Source organism: Delphinapterus leucas, chromosome 20 (genome assembly GCF_059928025.1).
Source record: "Delphinapterus leucas isolate spDelLeu-1000000601 "Yukka" chromosome 20, BTC_Dleu_Yukka2, whole genome shotgun sequence".
In the NCBI taxonomy this organism is placed as follows: Eukaryota; Metazoa; Chordata; class Mammalia; order Artiodactyla; family Monodontidae; genus Delphinapterus; species Delphinapterus leucas.
This window is the reverse complement of record NC_143148.1, coordinates 32,352,349-32,376,213: the sequence shown is the minus strand read 5'-3', so window position 1 is coordinate 32,376,213 and position 23,865 is coordinate 32,352,349. Positions and strand designations below refer to the sequence as shown.

General features: G+C 39.3%; 2 protein-coding genes across 10 annotated transcripts in view; one reads left to right on the top strand and one right to left on the bottom strand.

Moving 5' to 3' along the window:
* Positions 1-284: 284 nt before the first annotated feature.
* On the bottom strand, positions 285-13,827 carry NUDT21 (nudix hydrolase 21). Of its 2 annotated transcripts, XM_089903094.1 has the most exons (8): positions 13,570-13,827; positions 10,421-10,621; positions 9,494-9,557; positions 7,049-7,138; positions 2,619-2,694; positions 1,843-1,957; positions 869-982; positions 285-564 (listed from the first exon to the last, which is right to left on the bottom strand). In XM_089903094.1, exons 1-7 carry the CDS (start codon positions 13,683-13,685, stop codon positions 883-885), a joined length of 762 nt encoding a protein of 253 aa, XP_089759220.1. In that variant the 5' UTR covers positions 13,686-13,827; the 3' UTR covers positions 285-564; positions 869-882. The 2 variants fall into 2 exon arrangements, with proteins under 2 accessions (XP_089759220.1, XP_022411620.1); XM_022555912.2 differs by lacking the exon at positions 869-982 and having other exon boundaries at positions 13,570-13,825.
* Positions 13,828-14,027: 200 nt separating this feature from the next.
* Positions 14,028-23,865, top strand: part of OGFOD1 (2-oxoglutarate and iron dependent oxygenase domain containing 1) — a 54,163-nt gene continuing 44,325 nt past the window's right edge. For 4 of the 8 annotated variants that reach the window (XR_016390983.1, XM_022555974.2, XM_022555976.2 and 1 more), the window contains exons 1-4: positions 14,028-14,250; positions 15,999-16,144; positions 20,207-20,253; positions 23,208-23,308. Coding sequence is in view for 7 of the 8 variants with exons in the window: in XM_022555974.2 (XP_022411682.1) it covers positions 14,097-14,250; positions 15,999-16,144; positions 20,207-20,253; positions 23,208-23,308 (448 nt within the window). In the remaining variant the exon portion in view is untranslated. Of the gene's footprint in view, positions 14,251-15,998; positions 16,145-20,206; positions 20,254-20,278; positions 21,188-23,207; positions 23,309-23,865 lie in introns of those variants that run through there. The other 4 variants (XM_022555980.3, XM_022555979.3, XM_022555972.3 and 1 more) reach the window with 3 other exon arrangements.

The window sequence follows — 23,865 nt, the reverse complement described above, 5'->3', positions numbered from 1 at the left end:
CATTAAGAGTGTAGAACTGGTACAGGAGTTGCACCTTGGACTCACTCAAGCAAATCTAGCTCCCAAAAGTAACAGAAGATCCTCATCACAAAGATCTGCAACACGGTTTTGGAGTATACCCCCAAGAATGGTATCAGAGCAAGGGTCCCACAAACTTTGTTGACCTAAACCTGCCATTGTCTCTTAACATTCACCTGCCTAGTGGGGGAAAAGCAATCCTTGCCTGTAAGAATTTTACAAGTTTAATGTGAAATTAAAAAACAAAACAACAACAAAAAAACAAATAGAAAGAAGTCCACTTTCTTTAATGTTGTACAAAAAAGTATGAGTAGAACCAAAAGTAAATTGAACATTATCACATTTGTTTATACCACAATCACATTTTTCATATTAACTTTACCATTCAAACAACAGAAAGTAGGTGGTAATTTAGGGACTGGGAAGAGATAAAACCAAAAAAACTTTTCTAGCATGTTTACTCTACACTGTGTACAGCTGTGCTCACAGAGACGGCTTCCCTTACTTCTCTGCTGCGCAGGAATTCAGTTGTATATAAAATTGAACCTGAATTTTAAAAAGAACAATATCTTTATTAAAAACAGTATTATTTACATAGTTTCTACCTTAGTTGATAAAGAAATTTATGTGGACATTTCAACCCTCCCTTGACATTTTGGGCATTTTCTACACAGAGACACCCTTTTCTTCCACCTGTCACATCTTACACATTAAATAACAGTATCGCTGAATACTTACAATTTAAAAAACTTTTAAGAGTGTAAATTTGATTAATTATCCACTTTCCTTGAGGGAAGGAAAAGTTATTATACCTCATTGTATTCTGACCACTCAGCACAATTCCTGTTACCTGATAAGTAGTGTTTAAATAAATGAATAATATGACTCTTTTTTCATATCCCATACTTCACCGTGTAACCCATCAGCAGACCAAAGCAGAGGAGCAAAAGATGAAGTCTGATTTCTGTGCCAAAATAGAAAGACCAATTTCATACTAAACAAGCTTTCATAGAAGGCCAAAATCACTACTGAAATTTTTTTTAAACTAACATTTATTAAGCACTTACCAGGTGCCTGGCATTATTCTAAGCACTTTATATGTATTATTTCATTTAGTCCTAACAATTCTATGAAGCTGGGACTACCATCTGCATTTACAGATAAAGAAACAGGTATAATAATTTGTCAAAGGTCACATTGCCAGGAGGCAATGAAGATGGAATTCAAATCCATGTGGAATCCATATTATTAACCACTATGTTATTCTGATTGACTCAAGGACCTCAACCAGTACAAGTCAATTTAAAAAACAAAACAACACACATTTCTCATCACTCCATCTGCCTTAAAAAAAAAAAAATCAAATTCCATGTAAAAATTCAGGACTTAATCCCACATGCCCCAACTTGGGCCTGAATAGATTTCCAAATGGAAAGAGAATATGTATTATACCTAGAGATTCAATTCTCCACATTTTTATATACGTAACTCCCATCATATTTATTATCCTCATATTTATTATACATTGCTGACTACTATTTTACCATCTCTTCTTTGAATGAAGACTTCAAACTTAACTGTAGAGAATATCAGATTTGGGGAAGAACAGATGCACAAACACCAGAATGTCATGCTGCAACTTAGGGTCTGAGGACACAGTCATATTTAATCTTTGGCTTAATCTGCACAAGACCTAAGGATCCATCTACTGTCTTAGTTTCCTTGAAGACCAAAATTTATGAACTGTTCCTCCTCAAGTGGCTTGGATTATTTTAAATCTGGCAGTTTAGACTAATCAACCACAAAACATCCAACTTTCCATACCTGCTCAAAAGCTGGGGGAGACTAGAAATGATGGGTCCATATCCAGGTGCATTGTCATACAGTTCAAAAAGTGGTGCAGCTACCAGCTTGTAATTTTTAGGGACTGCAAACAAGGCTAAAATAAGATAAAACAGTATTCATTTTCTATATTTTCTTATATAATCACTGCTTCTACTTCGCTAGTAAAGTATAACCAATTTTACATTTGAGAAACTTCTGAGGAAAAAGTTAACTCTCATTAACACACTTTGGTTGTGTCTTTTAAGCAAAGTTCATAGTCACAGCTTTGAAACTGACTCTCCAAAGAGATCTATGCTGTTAACAACCACGAGCACCTTATGAGTGCTGGCCCTGGGAGAAGGGGGAGAAGACCCCTGAGCTTCTAATTCATTTTGTATTCCATTTTAAAAGTAACAAAAAATGGAGTAATTATTTGTTAATATGCACAACAGAGCTAAAGACTATATTTAAAAAATCAATTCATCTGTCTCATAAAATTTTCAGTTTATCACAATGTGAAAATCAATACAAACAGCTAAACAGTTATTAACAATATTATAATCTGGTATTTTAGGCTCTAGTTACTTACTTTTCCCTGTAACATGACTGGCAGATCCAAGAAAAACTAGGTAATTCTGTATAAAAATGGTATGTGCTTTTAGTTTAATGATAAATCCCCAAATTCAAGGAACTTGGGAAAAACACAAATAGAAGTATCCTTGAAATTACACTGCAAAAGTTTTTAGATGGCTGCCTTCAAAAACAAAATAACTTACCCTTCTCTTGAAGCTGAACCAAAAACAACTTCTTATGTTCCTTAGGTTTTGTAATATGTGCAGGAATATATGGATACTAAAATAACAAGAAAATAATTTGTAGTTGCCAAGACATCCCTGATACCTCCCATGCCTCCACTGACCAACTTCTCCTGTTTCAGACATTAAGCTCAAATATCAGCCCTCTGAGACCAAGTTACTCATAACCCCAACAAAATATTAACACGTACACCATGGCTTCATTTATTTCTTACATGTTTACTCCCCAATATACTGTAAACTGCTTGGAGAAGAAGAATCCTTTCTAGTCTTCCCTTTACCAGGATCTGGTACCTAACAGATGTACTAATAAATAAATGCTTTAATAAATATAAAATATCAAGTAGTAAACCATTCAACTGTTCAAGACAATTAAATATGTACACATAGGATTTATTGCTTGAGAAGTTTAAACACAATGAAGTCTGATATTAATGTTTTTAATAAAAGTTGTCTTTTAAAAATATATCACTAAGTTAAATTTTCTAGAATCTTGATGTGGACATGTTTACTATATTAAAAGTTTAAATACAGCCCGTGAGGTATTTAACAGGACATTCCTCCCCACAACAACCACACACGTATATGGGACACATGCTGCAGGAACACCAGGTGAGCCGTCTTTGTCAGCTGGACAAGGTCAAATTGCTTGTGAAAAATGAGAAAATATTTTGAAGAATTTAAAGGGATGAAGAGAATCAGAGAGAGAAGGTTGCTACCTGAGAAAGAAGAATTTTAACACAGAGAATTTTACAAGTCTAAGATAGAGACTTCTTTTTGTTCTGTGTGCGTATAATGAAAACCTCTCCTACATCTCCCCATAATACATTCAGAAAAATCTACTTTTCTTTGAGAGTATTTGAGGGCAGGGGAATTAACAAGTGCTGAAAATAGGCGTAATGGGAAAGGAGGATAAAAACAGTGGCTGCCAAAAGGAGGTATTTTCACCCCCATTTTATGTAAGGAACTTGTGCAGAAAGGCTAAGTATCTTTCCCATGATGATACAGCTAAGCAGCAATGCCAGGATTCAATTGAATCTATCCAACTCTCATCTAACTATAAAAGCCTGTTATTTCCCACTATGCTGTCCCAATGGCACCCAACCAGTACTCTGGCTAGAATAATTATGTACCAGAGCCATCCCTAGGGTATAATGAATCAAGACAGTTATCCTAGACTTTGGAGGTACCCTACACAATCATGAAAACCAGGCACATTGGCAGCAACAGAGACAAAGAAGTGAGAAGAGCCTGAACAGCACAATGAAACCTGTGGTTCACATACAACAAAAGTTCCCAAACCATGGCCAAACCAGTGACCACCATTACCCCAGTTTTCTTCTACTCGAGGCTGTATGTTCCTTTTTGTTTAAGCCTTTCTTTTCCATTCCTCATCTTGGTGTTTAAGCCAACTGCACTTTATACAAAAAGACCAGGGACATGGTGTGATGCTCTTTTCCCACTGACACCTAACCAATACCCTAAATTTACTAAATAAACACACAATCCTTATGTCATATCTTGTACTAACAGAGCCAAGCTTAGGGTTCAGTGAATTAAGAGAACTGTCCTAGAACCGTGGTAGGGGAGGTGAATGAGGGTATTCAGAAAAGTAGCCTGGAAAATGTTGGTATTATTACTGAGCATTTGCCAGTTAGATCAAGGAATGTTCAAGAAACCAAAGTTTATAATAATTGTTCTATTTATCTTTGGACCAGAAACTTCACTATTTCCAGATGAAATTATACTTTCCTAACCCCAAGACAATTCTCAGGTAGTGAGCATGAGCACCAGCTTCCACAGCACCTTCTCTTCCTATCCTGCAGCTACACCAGAGTCAGAAGACAACAAACAGAACAGTCCTCTGCTTGGCTAATATTCTGTGCAATTCTTGACCTGGAACATCTTATCATGCAAAGAAGTTATCAAAGGCATAGAGCCTTGTCAGAAGAATTCAGGATCCAACTTACTGAGGCTCCCATTAGTCAAAAGATAGGAAAATTTGAGCATTAGTAACATTAGCAATCATTATAATGGATTAAAACACATCAAATATATTGAAACCCTTTAGGTCAAACGACACTTTAAAAGGTCACCAAAAGAGATGCTTTTTGTGCTTCTCATCGGTTTCTCATCCCACCTCAAATTTCAGGGAGGCTGTGCTTTAAAGTGTCAAAAAGCTCCCTTGCTTGCTTCCAACATCCCACTCTTGCTTTTCAGCCTCAAAGCATTTCCAAAGCCCTGGAAATTCTCTCAACCAGTGATAGGTCTCAACATGAAAGGGCAAGGGAGTTATTACAACCCTCATCCAATGGGGGATGGAAGTCCCTGGCCTTCCATCCTTCCAACAGACAATTCTGAGGTGCATCCCTCATGGTCCTTAGCAGGATCAATCCAGTTACCCACAGGTGTAATAAAATCAATTATGTACCTTTTTTTTAAAAAAAAAAACAAAACTTCTGCTGCTTCTGGTCTCCCTTTCCCTGCACTCTGCTGCTTCCTGGGATCACATCCCAAACAAACTACCTGCACCCAAGTCTTTGTCTTACTCTCTTTTTGAATAAAGTCATGACTTTGGAGGATGCTAAGAAATTAACTCATTCTTCTGAACACCGATAAGTAGAGGAAAAGAAGCATCTGTTTCTTCCTACACAAACTATACCTCAGAGTAACAAATAATTGGTAAGTTTTTCTTTACATAAGGAACACAATCCTGATTAATTAATAGATCTAGGAAACTATTACCCATGAGCTACTAACATTATGAAAAGAAACAACCAGACATTAGAAAATTCCTGATGGAAGTAAACAATACCACCTGTGGTAGCCAGGCTCCAAGATCACCCTCAATGATTCCTGTCTCATGGTATCTCCTCCCACAATGTACTATGTTGGTCTGTGTGACCAAAAGCATACAGCAGAAGTGATGGTATGTCACTGCAAAGATCAGGTTATAACAGACTGGGATGCTAGCTGTCTTACTAGGAGTTGCCCTATGGAGATGCTCTCACAACAACTGAGGGAGGCCTTCAGTCAGCAGCCAACAAGGAACTGAAGCCTTCAGTTCAACAGCCCAGGAGGAAATGAGAGGTATGCTAACAAATACATGTGTGAGCTTGGGATCAGATAATTCAGCCTCAGTCCAGCCTTCAGATAATGCAATCCCGGCCAAGAACTTGACCATAACTTAGCTGGGTGACAGAACCACCCAGCTAAGCAGCTCCCAGATGCCTTACCCTGAGAAACTAAGATAATAAATGTCTGTTGTTTTAGGCTGCTAAGTTCTGGGAAAATACGTATACAGCAATAGATAAATAATATACCACCTATGACAATCCTTGTACCCCCTTCGCAAAAAAACTGAACCCAAATCCAGTCTCGTGATCTAACTAAGCAATTTATATAGGACACGGAGGAGAAAGCTATGTGTTCAATAATAACAGGGGAATGCAATCAGCAATGAAAACACTAAGGACTTTAAATGGCCTGTCTCCATTAACAAATAAATTACAAGGAAAAAAAGAAAGACAGGGAGCCAACCTACAGAAGAAAAAGAGACTTAAGAGACTATCCTAGGGACTTCCCTGGTGGTGCAGTGGTTAACAATCCACCTGCCAATGCAGGGAACACAGGTTCGAACCCTGGTCCAGGAAGATCCCACATGCCACAGAGCAACTAAGCCCGTGCGCCACAACTACTGAAGCCGGTACACCCTAGAGCCCGTGAGCCACAACTACCGTGTGCTGCAACTACTGAAGCCCACGCACCTAGAGCCCATGCTCCGCAACAAGAGAAGCCACCGCAATGAGAAGCCCATGCACCACAATGAAGACCCAACGCAGCCAAAATAAATAAATAAATTTTAAAAAAGAGACTATCCTAATTCAAACAAATTATAAAAATAAAATTTGAAACTATCAGGGATATTTGAACAGTGACTACACATTTAATGATATTATGAAATTATTTATTTTTAGTATGATAATGGTAGCACTGTGGTTATTTTTTAAAAAGATCCTTACTTTTTAGAGATGCACAATAAAATATTTACAACTGAAATTATATCTAGGATTTGCTTCAAAATAACCCAAGATGAGGGCAGCAAGAATGGAGCAGTCAGAGGAAGGATAGGGCTGGTGAAGTTTGACCGTGAGTTGCTAACTGCTGAGGGTGGATGATAGGTAATGAGGTTTGTTTACTTTTACTATTCTATTTTTGTATATATTTGAAATTTTCCTTTAAAAGAAAAAAATGCTTGGCTTTTAAAATTTAAATTAAGTAGGGAAGAAAGGAAATTTCAAGTCAAATTCTACTATGATCTTTTTAAATGGCTGGAATTAAATCAGCTTCCTACTTCCCCAAATGCCCAGCAAATGTAACTGAACACTAACCTGAGGAGGTTCAAAATTTGGTCTCCACCAGTTACCAATGCAGTCATCAATAACCCAGTCTTGCAGGACTCCGTCTTGACGACCCAGTATCTGTCAAAAAGAAATGATAGAGCCAGTAAACAACTAAATATACATAGCCATGAATATCCTTCTTCAGTGAAGAAAACATCTTTGGCAGCACTCCTAATGGAGACTAATGGCTAATATGCCTCCCACATGGATTTCCTTTCTATAATTTGTTTATTATTTATTATCTGTGTCACTCTGCCCAAGACACACTATTAGTTCAAAATTAGCAGTCTAGCATCAACATAACCATGGAGGACCAACACATCTGTTCTATGCCCTTGCTATGCATGGAAAACCAAAGGTGATCAATTACCTACACCAGCCAACGGCATACAATAGTTTTTTCTAGAATCAACTGTAGCTTTTGTAAATCACCCATCTAACCAACCTATAGAAATAAGTGTGCAATATTCACAATTTTCATTTCTATAAATATGTATAACATAAGATTAAGGTTATTTTAATCAAAGCTATATTCTATATATTTTAATTGGTCAAAAATTCGTAATGAGAAAGAACAGTTCCCTGTCCCACTTCACCATTCCCACTGGCTATAACTTTCAACTCTTAGCTGTTTTCCCCCAATATTTGCCTCTATTTTTAAAAGCATTCTTCTTATTTTTAAATAGACAGTTTATCTCAGTTTTACATTTACAGAAAAGTTGAAAAGATGGTACAGAGACTTCCCATATATCCCATACCCAGTTTTCCCTACTTTTAACATCTTACATAAGGATAGCACATTTGCCACAACTGATGAACCAATACTGATACCTCCTTATTAACTGAAGTCTTTATTTTAATCAGATGACCTTAGTTTTTACCCAATGTCCTTTTTTCAGTTTCCAGAATCCCATCTAGGATATCACATTATATTTGCATTTCTCCTCAGGCTCCTCTAGACTGTGACAGTTTCTCAAACTTTCCTTATTTTTTATAACCTTGACAGTTGTGAGGAGTACTAGTTAGGTATTTTGTAGAATGTCCCTCCATTAAACTGGTAGAAGTCTGTAAGTCTCCCTATTCAGGATGTAAACTTTCATGTATTCTCCCTACCTCCTCAACTTTTTCATTGTTTAGTGTTTTCTGATTCAATCTCTATAGAGAATTAATCAGCAGCCAGTATTTGCCTAAATGTACAGAGTGGGGAAGACGATCTAGGTATATGAATAATCCTATACAGACTGCCAGTCAATTCAGTTTTCAGTCCATGCATGCCCCCTCTTTCACTGGCACTAGGCACCCCCCAATTCCTTGGCCCTTCTGGTGTTCTACAGTGCTGGGTCCTGGACTTGCCCTACTGCTGGGCTGAGGTTCTGGCTAAGTCAGTTATGATTTGCTCATCTGCTTTCTAGCTTCTAACAGTTTTTTCTTGCTGCTACCTCATTTTGCACTCCCTCAATCCTACTGGATTTTTACCTTTCTAAAACCCCTTTACTACTTGTCGGTAGAGTTCTGAGAAAAAGCTGAGGTTAAGCAGGTAGGTTCAATCTACCATATGTAAATGAAAGTCCAAACACAGCACAATATTTAAGAGTTGTAATGCATTTAAAAAATACAAAAAAGACAAACCAATAGGTCAAAGTGGTAGAATTACAGGTGATTTTAGTTTTGTCTCTCCTACTTTCTGTATTTGCCAAACCTGTTGTACAGAATATGTATTAGTTTTGTAACTAAGGGGGTGGGGGGATTGCATGCTAAAAAGGAAAAATATTTAATAATGAAAACAGCTTACAATCTCAAAAACCTCCAGCAGCTATACGCATTTGGCCCCAAGTCTTTAGAGACAGACATTAGAACAACTTCTAAGAAGTAGCACAACTTGGGCAAAGCCTAAAAGATATGGGCAAAAATGAAAACAGGTATATAACAGGAATCATTCCCTTGTCAAAATTCTATTGACACCTATTCTGGAATAGAACTACCTGCATTCAAATCTCCAGCTTCACAACACACTAGTTGTATAACATCAAGCAAGTTACTTGAACTCTCTGTGCTCTAATTTCCTTATCGGTAAAACAGGATTAATAATAGTGCCCACTTCCTAGTGCTGTTATGATGAGTAAAGGAATTATCGCATGTAAAGCACTTAAAGTGCTTAGCAGTCAGTACTCAGTAAATGTTGTTTCATTAACCATTATTGCTGTATATACAATACCAATGTAAAATAATGTTAAGATAAAGTAAGTATAAGTTCAACTTGCAGAAAATAAACATTGTACTAAGATTCTCAGGTTTAAGTTTTATTTATTGAAAACTAAATAGTTAAAATAAACTCATCCCTTTCAAGACATAAAAAAACCTGATTATGCATTAAGTTGATAGTATTTAAATGAGCATTAATGAAACCGTCAAAGTGGTTAAATAGAAAAATACCTCTGTCATTAAGCGTTTTAGTCCTTCAACTTCATCTTCTCCTGGGTTAAGCTCACCACCAGGTCTGTATAAAGGTTAAGAATTTCAGCTTTCAACTTAATACAATTTGGGGATAACAGGAAAAACACAATAATAATTATTTCTATCAAGTAACTGCATAACACATTTCAGTATCACACGATAAGGCAATCAAAGCAAACTAATGTCAAATGGAGGGGGAGAATGTGCTAGAAAACTGAATTCATAATGTTAAGTCGCCTGACTAACAGTACACAAACCCTAGTTTTAAATAAACAAAATAGGTACCGCTACATAAACATCACATAATTGCTGGAAATCAGTCCATCCCACTCTTTTCTCTCTGGACGTTATCTGGTGATAATGGAGTCGAGAAACGCCCAGAAGGCAGTGGACCCACATTCTCTAGATCTTAAGAATGGGGCATTTTTCAAAATTTCCAAACTAGGTATTTGAGAACTCTCTTTTTGGCACAATCTGGTCAAACAGTTGTGGACTAAACACGTATTGAGAGATTTATGAGCTTAAATGAGAAAACTAAACAATTATCTATAAAAATGTAACCCATTTTAAGAATAGGAAACACTATTCATCCTAAGCAGGAAATAATATCAATTGTTCTTAGTGATGCTACAAAGACACCTAGAAATTGAACTCAGACTCATTTGTTTCATAGGGCTCCTATCAAGCTCAGTCACTAACATCAACAATACACAGAAACATGCAGATTTGTACTTAGGCAATAAATGAGCACTGCGCTGGAGAAAAAAATGCTTTTGAGTTTCTCTTTCTAAAGACTCCATTAACAGCAGTGTTTGTTGAGATAAATGACTAAAAGCTAAAACTGTATTCCAAAGCTGCAGAGAACAGCAATCCTATTAAAAGTTGTTAATTTCCAATGACACTTACAGTTTAAAAAAAGTTGTTCCCAGCTGTAGCAGTAACACATGGGGTAGCCGGTGCTCATGGACAATCAAAACCCCTTCTACAGTCCTCCTCATGCCAATTTTATCAAATTCCTCCCTCATGCGCTGAAATCTGGCTGCAACGGAGCTGTCCTTCTCATAGAGGGGCTCTTTTGTACCAAAAGTGTAATTGGTTAGAGGGTACCTGTGATCCAAAGACAAACATCAGAGAACTGCAGAACATAACTTAGCAGGACAGATACCAATCACATATAAGGAAACCACGGTAAAAGGTTTATATATTACACTCAGAGACAATAGGATATGTCCAAAGTTAAACAACTAGTTAATAAAACAGCGGAGACTAGAATCTAGCTCTTTGGACTCTAAGGCCAGAGTTTTCATTAGAACAAGCTGCTACTTCATACTTGAACTTTCAAGCACAGATGACAGTATCCTTAAAGCCCTTAAATGCTTAGAGGAGTGGCTATCTGAATAACTGGTAATCCTCTGGTTTTAGATCATGGATGCTACACTAACACTGCCAACCTGGCTAATGCGCCCTTGGGTTCCTCTACTAATCTAATCATAAATTCTATTAATTATGGGCGCTAATGGTTAATCTCTCTTTTTCTACAAGCTGAGTCACCACTTTCCATCATCTCCCCAGTTATTTTCTATTTCTCCCAGTCAACAATCTTCAGACTTTTCTCATACCTTTCTTCTTCAGATGAACTTTTCTTTCCCTTCTAAGCCTTTTAGCCTTCTGCATTTATTCTATTCAGTATCCCTATTTTTCCTTTCCCCTCATTTGAATCTTTTGCCCACTAGATGTAATCTGAATATTCTCTCCTCCTTTATCAAGAGTTCAAAATATGACTTATATTGAAGACAGTTTTCTTCTTGCCTAGTAAGATTTTTTCCTTAAAGATAGTTTAAAAACTCATATTTATATTTCATCACAGGTACCACCTTGTAACCCCTCGATCATAAGACTTACAATAAGCAGTCTTTGGTTATAAGCCTTTGAGTAAGAACGCTTTGGCCACACCTGTCTGTCCCCAATGCATTTAGTCTACCAAAACACCTTGCATTAGAAATCAACAGCATAACTAATCCACTTAGTTATTCTTGAAAGGGGAACAAATCAAGGTTGCCAAAACTTAAAAAATTACTTTAATCCCAGAAGCCAAATTCTAGGCATAAGTGAAGCAGCTCTAAAATAACTAAAATGAACTATTTCCAAGATGCTTTAAAGATTTTAAGAATTTCCCCAGTAGACTCAGTGCTAAATCTAACATCTTCATCACTAGCAGCAGCAATCCCACACAGCACTGTGTGCCCTGCAACTAAAAAGAAAATGCTTTATACATATTAACATTTAGTTCTCACAACCTGAGTTAGAAAGAATTAAGGACAGCTATAACACATCTCTACTGTAAAAGCCAGCTCTCCCATCACGAGATGCCATCAAGATGAAATATAAGAATTTTCAGCTGTGAAATGAGAGTGCCAGCCCAGATACATCTGTAGTATTCCCATCATACTGTGAGCTTTGTAAAGCAGGGACTACACCTTACTTCCTCACCCCTGTATACCCAGCATTATTCCCAGTGCCGACTACAAAGTAAGCATTCATGCAATATCTCATACAATACTTCCTAATAAAATATATTGGAGGAGAGAGAACTTGTTTTCAATTCAGACCATTACTCACCCATGTGAACTGAGTTCACAACACAATCATTTCTGAATACTTTGTTTATATAGGAGAGGAAAAGTACTGCAAATCCATTAACCCATAACTTTAATGGAGCAAAAATTAAAACATTTTCACCGTTAGTTCCATATAATGGCTTGATGCAAATTGATCCAATAATCAAGGTAAATCAAGGGAAAATTGAGTCCTAGTTCTAATTACCAGTGAAAGTAATCCAGAAGCTGTGCTTTCACATTTTTTAGAAAAACATTTAGCCTTTCCCATTTCATGGGAATATTACGAGGATTTTTCTAAAGACATCATAGGAAATTAAAATGCTATTATGTTAGTGTAATAGCTAAAGATATTAACTTGTATAATATCTACTAGTTCCAGATTTCATAAACCCAACATTTTTATTACCTAAATTTCCAGTACCTGTTTTGTCAATTAAAACAACAATAACCATCTTTTGAATTTCAAATCGCTTTTGAGGAAAGAAAGTTCATTTATTTGAATATAAAATAGAGAAACACCTAAAGTGTCCTACCGAAACACCAGTATCAGTAAATCCTTGCACCCTTTAAATACTGACCAGCATAAACTGGCCGTTTTCTTCCATGACAGTCAGCACCACGGTGCCTCACAAACTTTCAGAGGTGATTAAAAAAAAAAAAAGCACACATAATTTCTTGAGCAAGACACAGCCCGAATGTCAATTCCCTGTCACAGCGAGGTTACTTTTGAGAGCGGCTTCGAAATGCAATGGCTTGAAGAGCTTAAACAGAAAGATGCTGAAAATAAACGCAGCCCGCAATGGGATCTCTGGAGCTTCATTGTGGTCCTCGCCACGGTCTGAAAGCCCAACCACAATGAAAGCCGCAGCCCCCTCCCAAGATGGGCCCTCCTGGGCGCTTGGATCCTGTCGCTGCGGCAGGGAAGACACATGAATGCATAGGGGTAAGCCAGATAGCCCTGAGCAGACGAATAAAATGTGTACTCAGGAGCTGAAACGCAATAAAGCAACAGAGGAAAAAAACTAAACTTGCGCATTATAGCTAGATCTCGAAATCTATTAGAGCAAAGCGAAAACTGCAAAAGCGATGCTACGTTATACCACTCATGCCAAATAAAAACACACAATACGATACCATACACGCGATGCTGAAGGATAAACATCACGGTTTGCGGCCGCTTATCTCCGGAGAGGTGAGGAAAGAATGAGTTCACAGCAAAGGGGGTTTTCCTACAATGACTGAATGCAGGGGCATGGGAACAAGCTATCTTTCCAGAAAAGGGAAAACCCTCTCAACTAGGACTCTAGCCCCGTGGTGCTGGAGGTCGAAGAAGCGGAATCCCCCGAGGGCGCGCCAGGAGAGGACTGGAGTCTTTAGGGGCGCTCACGACGAAGGGGATGCCGACTGGACAGCGCGCGAGGGCCAGGCCGCACTTACAGGTTGATGGTGCGCTCCAGGGTGAGGGGCTTGGTCTGTTGGATGTACTTGTTGCCGAACTGGTTGACCCCGCGGGGCCAGCCGGTCTGCGAGCGATTGGGCGGCACCACGGACATGCTGGCGAGCTCGGGCACTAGCGGCGAGCGGAAAAGGAGTGGCAGGGAGACGTTCCCTGTGCGAGCAGCCGTTATCTGCGACCCACTCAGCAACCGCCGCCCGCCATTAACAAGAAAGCGCCCGAGGAGGCGTACGTACGCCGGAAGTGCAGCCAGAGCCTCTGGCGGCAGGAAGTAGAGAGGCGGTGGCCTGCCCGACCGAGCAACATCGATCCAATCGCTGCTGGGATGGCCACAATATCTGGAGCTCCCATTGGTAAGTCGGGTATGGGGTCCGCCTCCCTTTACTTGGGTACTTCCTATTAGATAGCGGTGGAGAAACACGGGAAATGAGGCATTCTGGGAATTGCAGTCTCCGTAGGAAAAGAGCCGCTAGGTTAGCGTGACGTGGGTCTTGCAGCTTGCGAGGAGATGAGTGGTAAGCGGCCTGCTGAGCCCGTCCCGGGCCGGGCTGGGAAAAAGGGAAAGAAGGAGGTGATGGCGAAGTTTTCGGATGCTGTCACGGAGGAAACCTTGAAAAAGCAGGTGGCTGAGGCCTGGAGTCGCAGGACGCCGTTCCGCCACGGTAAGCGGGTGCTGTGAGGGGGGAGGCGCAGCGCCGGGTCGGGGGCCTCTGAAAAAGTCCTGGCACTCTAGCCGATTCCTGAGCAGCGAGGCCACAGGGGAAGAGGCTCTTGGAGAGAGCGTGACTTTGCCACCTCCGACTCTCCTGCCTGGCCTGCTGTCCCTTTTCCAAGTTCAGTTTGGATTTAGAAACCTAGAAGAGGAAGAAATGAAGGCCAGGGAGTTTCGGGAAGTACAGGGCATGCAAGTTCATGGAAATTCTGGAATTAGAGGTGAGGTAGAATCTTCTTCACTGATTGTGGGTCGTTGGGCAATGGGTTCAGCTCCTTACTATGTAAAGTAGGATAACTAATAGTATTTCCCTCGGAAAGGTGTTGCGTGTGATTAATAAGCTAATGTATGTATGCATCAATACATATTTTTCTGAGTAAGGACCAGTAAACATTTGGACACATAGTCGAGGGCTTTTGCGGTTTACCTCCGAAGGTAACGCTCGTTTGTCCCATGATAGCGTAGCCAGAGCATTTGTTGGGAGCTGCCAGATAGCAGGCACCTGAGCTTACTCAGTTTTGCCGGCCTGTAGTTCAACAACGTGACCCATGAAGGTAAACATGGTTTTGACCAAAGGAAGGAACCTTCATCACATGATTCCAGTCTCAGCTTCAAATATCACCTTATAGGATAAGAACTCTGCTTAATGCATCATGCTTTCCCTTCTAAAGTTTGCCAATGATTTTTGTTTCAGTGGTTGAGTGCTTTAAGAGATGAGTCCTTGGTGTCCCGGATGCACATAGAAAGTGGTAGCTTAGTGTTTGGAGTGTAAGCTCTGGACACTCAGGGACTTTTCAGTTTCCTTATGTGTGGGATGGAGATAGTGATGACGTCTACCTTAGAACTGTTGAGAAGATTAAATGAGATAATGCATGTTAAAGCACCACAGTGCCTGGCAACTGGTGGGAGGTGGTGGTGGTTTGTATTAGAGGGGTACATAATCTGTCCCACCAGAAGCAGTGGGTAAAACGTTGAGGTAAAACTCAAAGAGTTAGAGGAGGTTATGCCTGACCTGATTTTTTTTTTTAAGAAGTATGTATTTTATAACTTCCTCTAGCAGTAACTTAGGCAAAGAAAAAGGGTTGAAGAAAAATTGGCTACCAGTATTGTTGTTCTCATTTTAATTTGCTACTCTCATTTGAAGTTTGGGGGGAAATGAATTAAGACTGTACAATACATTCAGTTGAATAAGCAATCGTTGAACTAAAAAACCCCAGAAAGAGCAGAAATCTTAATTTAATGACATCGTTTGTACTCATCTTAAGGACTAATATTTTTAAGCACAATACCTTTAAAAAGTAGTATTAAGTGGAGGAAAAAAAGAAAGGAAGAGCCTATAATTCTTCCCCCAAATCTTAAATTTTAGGTACTAGATTTCTGAAAATTCACGACCATCCCTTTTGTATTCTCTCTACTGTGCTGCTCACAGGTCAAAAATACAAAAGGGGGCTTCCCTGGTGGCGCAGTGGTTGAGAGTCCGCCTGCTGATGCAGGGGACACGGGTTCGTGCCCCGGTCCGGGAAGATCCCACATGCCGCAGAGTGGCTAGGCCCGTGAGCCATGGCCGCTGAGCCTATGCGTCCGGAGCCTGTGCTCCGCAACGGGAGAGGCCACAATAGTGAGAGGCCCGTGTACCGCAAAAAAAATATATATATATACAAAAGGGAAAAGTCACAGATAATGCTTTCCTCCCCACAGAAGCCATTGTCATGGACATGGACCCCTTTCTTCACTGTGTGATCCCAAACTTCATCCAAAGCGAAAACTTCTTGGAAGGACTTCAGAAGGAACTTTTGAACTTGGACTTCCATGAAAAGTATAATGATTTATATAAGTTCCAGCAGGTATTTATGGCCCTTTCACATTAGCTTTTTCACTTCAGAAATTCATTTTCTATAAAATCATTGAATACCTTTAGACTTGAGGTTTTAGTTTGGGTTTGCCATTGAGGGTCCTTGCCTTGATGTTGTTAAAAGCATTCATTTATTTAACATAAGCTGAGTGTTAACTATGTGTTTGGTGCTTTAATTATTATATGGAAGTCTTTGCCAGTTCCTACCCTGAAAGCCTTTAAAATTTAAAATAATAGAGGTGATAGTGATGGTGAAAGATAGTCAGAAAATACAGTAAGCCGGTAAGTAAATACATTATAAACAAAAAGGATAAGTACGTTTTGGGGAGTGGTATAATGAAGAGAGTAGTACGTTGGAAGGTAATAACCATTTAAATTTTTGAGTTCATGTCTTTGTTTTAGGTGGCTTTCTGTATTGCAGTATGTCCTGCAGAGAGTTAGATCTATTCTTTTTAAATCGGTGGACAGTTGAATTTGGCAGAAAAGACTGTTTCAGAATCAAGGCTGGTTTTCCTACTCGTAGGAGACAGGCCCAGTCTAGGTATAAAAACATATAGGTCATTGGTTTCCCCAGTTTGTGGGGGATATCTTTTAGTACATGGCGTACATCAGTCTTAGAAATCATTATAGAACCTCAAGGACATCAGCCTTTAAAATCACAAAAAATAAAATAAAAGTGAAGATTAAGAATTATTTTGTTTTCTTTCCATTTCCCACTGATTTCTTTTTATCTGGGATAAAAGAGTAACAAATTTCTCTGTTTTGCATTTATTCTTTTACACTAGAGCTGGTTGTGTTCCCTGGTCTGTCTGTCTTTGGGCCTTATACATATGATTGAATTAACCAAGTTAGGTTAAATACACAAATGATGTTACTCTTAATAATTCAGAAAATCTAATGAAAAATAACTTTTATCCATAGTAAAGTTGTAAGATTTTAATTAACCTATAGGTTAATTAAAAACCATGGTTGTCTGCCTTTGTAATTATATCAGCTTTGATAACACTAGGCCTCTTTTGTTGATTTGGGGCTATATGCATCTGATTACTGAAATTGAGAAATCAAAGTGGTTTTTACTTAATGCAATTTGGTAGATGAAAATACTTCTAATTGTGAAGTCGGTGAGAGGCAAAATAATAGAAAGGGCCCCGGGTAATGAGAGGAAAAAGAAGCAGCCATTACTTTAGATCCCCATGGGTGCTTGGTGAAACTCTGCTGTGAATAATTTTTACTATGCTCACTTTGGGACTGAACTTCTTCATCCTAAGACAGTAAATATAAAACCTGCTTTCAGTCTCCTGTCCCATAAAACTTCACTTACATCCCTTTTTCTTTGCTTGTGTTGTGAATTGACTTGATAATTGGGTCTATAACAACTTCCAGTCCTCCTAACCAAGTTTGTCATTAGGAGTAGCCTGATACTCTGTATTTTAAAGCAAGCATTACTGAGTGCATGCTTTATGCCATGCTAAGTGCTTTATATTTATTAAATCCTTATAATGATACATTACTGGTTCCTGTTTCACAGATAAAGAAACTACATCAGGTTTTCCTTCTTTTCTGGATCATTCCCTTCAACATACCAAACAAAAAAAGAAAGAAAGAAAGCTGTTAGTTCTTCTTCTCTTAAGGAAAAAAATGCTGTTTACCTAACTTTCCCCTTCAGCTATCACCCCATTCCTCTGCTCGCCTTGACAGTAGCATTCCTTCTGAGTTGTGTATAGTGTCTCAAATTCCTCTTCTGTTCTCTGTTAAGCCCACTTTATTAGGCTTTCACCTGTTACACACCACTGAAACTGTACTTGTTAAGGTCACTCACAACTTCCACATTAGTAAATCCAGTCATCAGTCTTCAGGCCTGGTTTTACTTGACTCTCGGCAACATTTGACCTACTTTGTTTCTCCTCCTTCCTGGAGACTCTCCCCCGACCCCCCCCCCTTACTTTCAGGAAACCATCCTCTCTTCATTTTCCTTCTACCTCACAGGTGAGTCCTTCTTAGTTCCCTCCGGTAGGTTTTCCTTTTGTACCTGGCTTCTTAATGACAGAGTACTCTAGGGCTTAGCCTTTGGATCACTTCCAAACAGATTGCAGAGAGTCTCATGGCTTTGCCTCTACTCTAGGATATTTATGAAGTGTCTCACACTTACCAAAATTAAACTCCTGATCTTCTCCCCCTAAATCTGCTCCACCTGCAGTTTTCCCCATCTCAGTTCACGACAATCTTTCCAGTGGCTGAGGTTATCCTTGATTCCTCTCTCATACCTCATCTCCAGTCCATTGGGAAATCCTGTGGGCTCTACCTTCAGAATATATTCAGAAAAGCCCACTTCTTTCTACTTCCACTGCCAACACCTGATCCAAGCCATCTTCTTCTCTCACCAGGATTATCCTCTTAGCATATTAACCAGTCTCCTTGCTTCCACCCTTGCCCACCTACAGCCATTGTGTTCTTTTAAAATGTTAATGGAGGGACTTCCCTGGTGCCACAGTGGTTAAGAATCCACCTGTCAATGCAGAGGACTCAGGTTCAATCCCTGGTCCAGGAAGATCCTACATGCCGTGGAGCAACTAAGCCCATGTGCCACAACTACTGAGCCTGAGCTCTAGAGCCCACAAGCCACAACTGCTGAGCAGCAAGCCACAACTGCTGAGCAGCATGCTGAAACTACTGAAGTCCACGCACCTAGAGCCCATGCTCCGCAACAAGAGAAGCCACCGCAATGAGAAGCCAGCGCACCACAATGAAGAGTAGCTCCCGCTCGCCACAGCTAGAGAAAGCCCGTGTGCAGCAATGAAGACCCAATGCAGCCAAAAATAAAAATTATTAAAGTAAAAAAAAAAAAAGATATGTTAATGGACCCAAGAGAATTGAAAACATTTGTTCACATAAAAGCTTGTACATAGATGTTTGTAGCAGCATTATCTATAATAGCCAAAATTTAGAAACACCCAACGTCTGTCAACTAATGAATGGATAGACCAAATGTGGTGCGTCTATACAATGGAATATTATTCAGCCAGAAGAAGGAATGAAGTACTAAGTACTGCTGCAACATGGATGAACCTTGAAAGCATACTCAGTGAAAGAACACAGAAGACACAGAAGGCCACATATAGTGTGATTCCTTTTATATGTAATGACCAGCAAAACATATATAGAGACAGAGAGTAGGTTAGTGGTTGCCAGGAGCTGGGGGGAGGGAGGGTGGGATGGGGAGTGACTGCCTGATAGGTACAGGGTTTCTTTTTAGTGTGATGAAAATATTCTGGGATTAGTGATGATAGTTGCGCAGCAGGTGAGTATGCTAAAAATCCACTGAATACACACTTTCAGGTGGTTAAAATGGTAAATTTTATGTGAATTTTATCTCAGTTTTTAAAAATTAAATGGGATCATATTATTCCTTTGCCCCAAATCTCCAAAGGTTCTCATTTCTCTGAGTAAAAGCCAGAGTGGTTCTAAGGCTCCCGTTGCATCTTTGGCCCCTTCTCCTGCTGCTCTCCCCCAAATCGCTGTTGCAGCTGCACAGGCTCCTGCAATTTCTTGAACAGGCCAGGCATTCTTCACACTCAGGACCTTGAATCCACTTTGCTGAGATATTCCCTTGGTACACCTCCCAACCTCCTTCAAGCCTTTGCTTCACCTCAGTGAAGTCTAACCTGGCCACCAAATTTATAACTGTAAACCTTTCCCCAGTCTCAGCACTTCTGGTCCCTCGTACTCTGCTTTATTTTCCCTCGACATTTGTCACCTTTTTTTATACTGATAATCGACTTTTTATGTTTGTTGTCCCTCTCCGTCAAGAATATAAGTCCCACTGTAATAACTATGTAAGTATTTGTTGAATGAATAAGGCACAGAGAGGCTAGGTAACTTGCCTGAGTCACAGAGCTGCCAAATGGAGGGGCCATACCTGAAACCCAGGGAGTTTGGCTTCAGAGTCCAGGCTCTTAACGACAATGCTTTACTGCCAGAGTGTTCCCTAAACTAGTCTCCTCTGTGTGTCTGATTTATGAAGGAAGTCCTTTTTTTTCTTTTTTTCATGATCAAGTCTGATGATCTGAAGAAGAGAAGAGAGCCTCACATCTGTGCTTTAAGGTAAACAAGCGCTCATATTTGTTGGGTGCATAATATGTGCCAGAGGAGTAAGTGTTTTAAATGTTATGTCATACAACCTTTGTTGGCGTTATTGTCCCCTTTTGTAGAGGAGGAAACAGACGCTGAGAAATTAAGTAACTTCTTCAAAGTTAACTAGGTAAAAATTGAGGGAACTAAGATATAAACCTAAGTCTGTCTGATTCCAGGGCCCAAGTTCTCAATGATAAAATGTTCAACCGTTAGTAATCAAGGAAACAAATTGACGCTGGAGATACCATCTTTCACATGTTAGTTTGCAAGTATTTAAAACAAAAACTCCAGTGTTGACAGAGGGGTAGATACCTTTATACAGTGCCACAATCTTGAAGATGGTTTTGAAAGGTGTATCAAAACCCTTAAAATGATGCTTATCTTTTTGTAGTGTAATTCCACTTATAAGAATTTATCCTGAGAAAATAATTAAGGGTGTGCTCAAAAATTCTATACAAGATTGTTTATTTTGATGGTGTTTCTAACAGTGAAAAATCACAAATTAAATGCCCACCCATCAAGATTTATATAGCTACTGGTACAAAACAAAGTGAAAAACTATACAGTCGTTGAATATGATGTGACTTTTTTTTTTTTTTTGGCTGCGTTGAGTCTTTGTTGCAGTGCGCAGGCTTCTCATTGCGGTGGCTTCTCTTGTTGTGGAGCACGGGCTCTAGGCACACGGGCTTCAGTAATTGTGGCTTGCAGGCTTTAGAGTGCAGGCTCAGTAGTTGTGGCGCACAGGCTTTGTTGCTCAGCACCATGTGGGATCTTCCCGGACCAGGGATTGAACCTGTGTTTCCTGTATTGGCAGGTGGATTCTTAACCACTGTGCCACCAGGGACGTCCCAATGTGTGTGACTTTTAACACATGAGTATGGTAAAGTTATTTCATCATTCTAAGGTACTTTTTGTGTGTGTATTTTAACCTCTCTGAGACTCAGTGTCTCACACAATTATTGTTGTATCCTATTTTTTGAAGTGATGTATAAAATGATGATACTTCTTGCAGGCAAAGGCATATTAGGCTAGATGAAATAAACTTATCAAGAGAAAAGTTAAAATAGCACACATGGTGGATCCCATATGAAAAAAGAGACGTATATTTGGATACCTACGTGTGTACAAAGGAAAAGACTTGGAAGGATGGAATGTTTAAATCTGGCTAGTAGGACTACAGGTTTTTTAAAGTTTCTTTTTACTTATAATAGGTTTTTTTCCTAGTTTTGCTACAGTAAGCCCATGTTACTTTGTAATAGCTGTCTGTTTTTCATCTATACAGTATGTTATATTTTCTCATTCTTTTTTTTCTCTGCAATATTTCCATAAATGGTAGCAGTCTGCAGAGTTTATTTCTTCTAAATCCTGAAGTATTGCTCACGTGTTAACTGTAACTCATAATATTTCATATTTATTTTAGACCTTTTTTCCCCCAAGACCATGCTTTAAAGCACTATCTCATTAGTTCATACCACACCTCTGGTAAGTATTTCTTTCCTATGGGACTGAGTTACATTCTGTATCCAACACATAACAGCCAGATGGTATGAGAGATGGAATTCCTTGGTCTTTCCCGAAAGGTGATCTCTTTATTTCGCAGTTGGGTTCTGTGATTTCTCTCATGAATACAATTAACAAATGAGAATGATGGCAGAAAATAACCCTGTCGTGACACTTTCATAGGGTAACTAGAGAAAGAGCTTTCTATGGAATAAATTTGTGGAAGCTGATGTTACCAGTAACAGAGGGAGTGAAGGCTTTGATAATACTAGTTACATAAAACATCAAGATTCAAGATTTTGCAAAAATGTTGACCACCTACATTACCTGAAGCCTGGTTTAGCAGTTTGCTATGCTGACCTATTATGTCTAATTTGCAACTCTGCCTATAAAAGTTACATGGCACTTTTGTTTGGACTAACCAAGCACAATATTTTATGGAATTTTTTGGATTGGGTAGCATACAGTGTAAAAAGATATTTGGTAATAAAATTTCAGGGCATCAACCTGGAGACTTGGTATCTAGTTGTTAACAGTACAATTGCATTTTATGGGGATTTCAGTGATGTACATTTGGACTAGAATGATCCAAAAGATACTGTCTCTTCATGTGCAAAATTTGAACTAACATAAACCCTTTAAAAATGTTTTTTAAAATGTTTTTCCAGTTTTATTGAGATATAATTGACATAAAAATGTTAATTCATCAAAGTTAACATAATTTCAAAGTTGACTGCCAACTGAGTAAGTTTTAAATTTTTTCAGAGTTCTATACAGAGCCACTTTAGCTGGTAAATGGAAATGTTCAACCATCTTTGTTTTTTTGGTATCCTGTTAATATCAGAACTTCTGTGAAAGAGTTTATTATTACACAATTAGCATAATAGTCACCATTATTTTAATCTACAACAGTGTCACCCACCCAAGTGTTCATTAAACAACAGTACTAGTATTGGTGCTGAAAAACAGCTCTAAAAATCAGTGACTTCGGGCTGGAACATTGGTGTTCCTATGACAAAGGCCAGATCACTGTCGTGATAAGGCAATACTATAAATTTAAGAGTAAGAAAAATAAGATGAGGGACTTCCCTAGCGGTCCAGTGGTTAGGACTCTGCGCTTCCGCTGCAGGGGGCACTGGTTCGATCCCTGGTTGGGGAACCAAGATCCCGCATGCCACATGGCGCAGCCAAAGAAAAGAAAAGAAAAGAAAAGAAAACAGTAGAGCAAAAATATATTGCAGTAGAGAGATTTACATTTATTTCTCTGGGACTGTTACTGCTAAACTTGGCAAGTTTAAAGTGAGGAACATTCTCAAGAATAGATCTTAAATAAACCAAAACCTCCAGGAAAAAATAGTTGTGGCATAGATCCAAGTGGAGCCCACATTATGGTGTAACAAGTTATCTTTTGTTTACATTTCTAGGAAAATTCTGTTTGAACATTTCCGGGCTTGGCTTTCAGACATTTCAAAGATTGACCTGGAATCAACCATTGACATGTCCTGTGCTAAATATGAATTCTCAGGTAAGAAAGATTAAAATCTTGCTGTCGCTAAGATTTAAAGGCTTTAACTAAATGATGATGGGAAGACAGTTGTCAGTGTTCCAAAATCCTAGACTTCGTGTCACTGCATAGCATGAGGATCTTCTTGATGAGTACAGTCTGACCCAGCTCATGTATAGAAATGCCCATCTTATTGGAAGGTATAAGGCAGTGGTTTTCTTTGGGACTATGAACATATTGTAACCAAGCAAGGGCTTGTGTGCCCGAGGCACACAAAGCCAAACTTGACAGCGGTGTTCGTAGCAAAATAAGGACGCCAAGCAAGGAGAATGGGCAGCTCACGCTCAGAAAATGTGAACTCCCCAGTGGCTTTCAGGGAAGGGTCTTTAAAGACAGGGGAGAGGGTTTTTGGATGCATGATCAGCTTGTGGACTTTCTTCTGATTGGTTGGTGGTGAGGGAACAGAATGATGTTTCAGGAATCTCAATCACTGACCTTCTGGTTCCAGCCAGAAGTCTGGGGTCTGTGTGCTTGTGGTCAGCACATAATTGCCATCCTCCACCTGGGTGGTGAGGGGG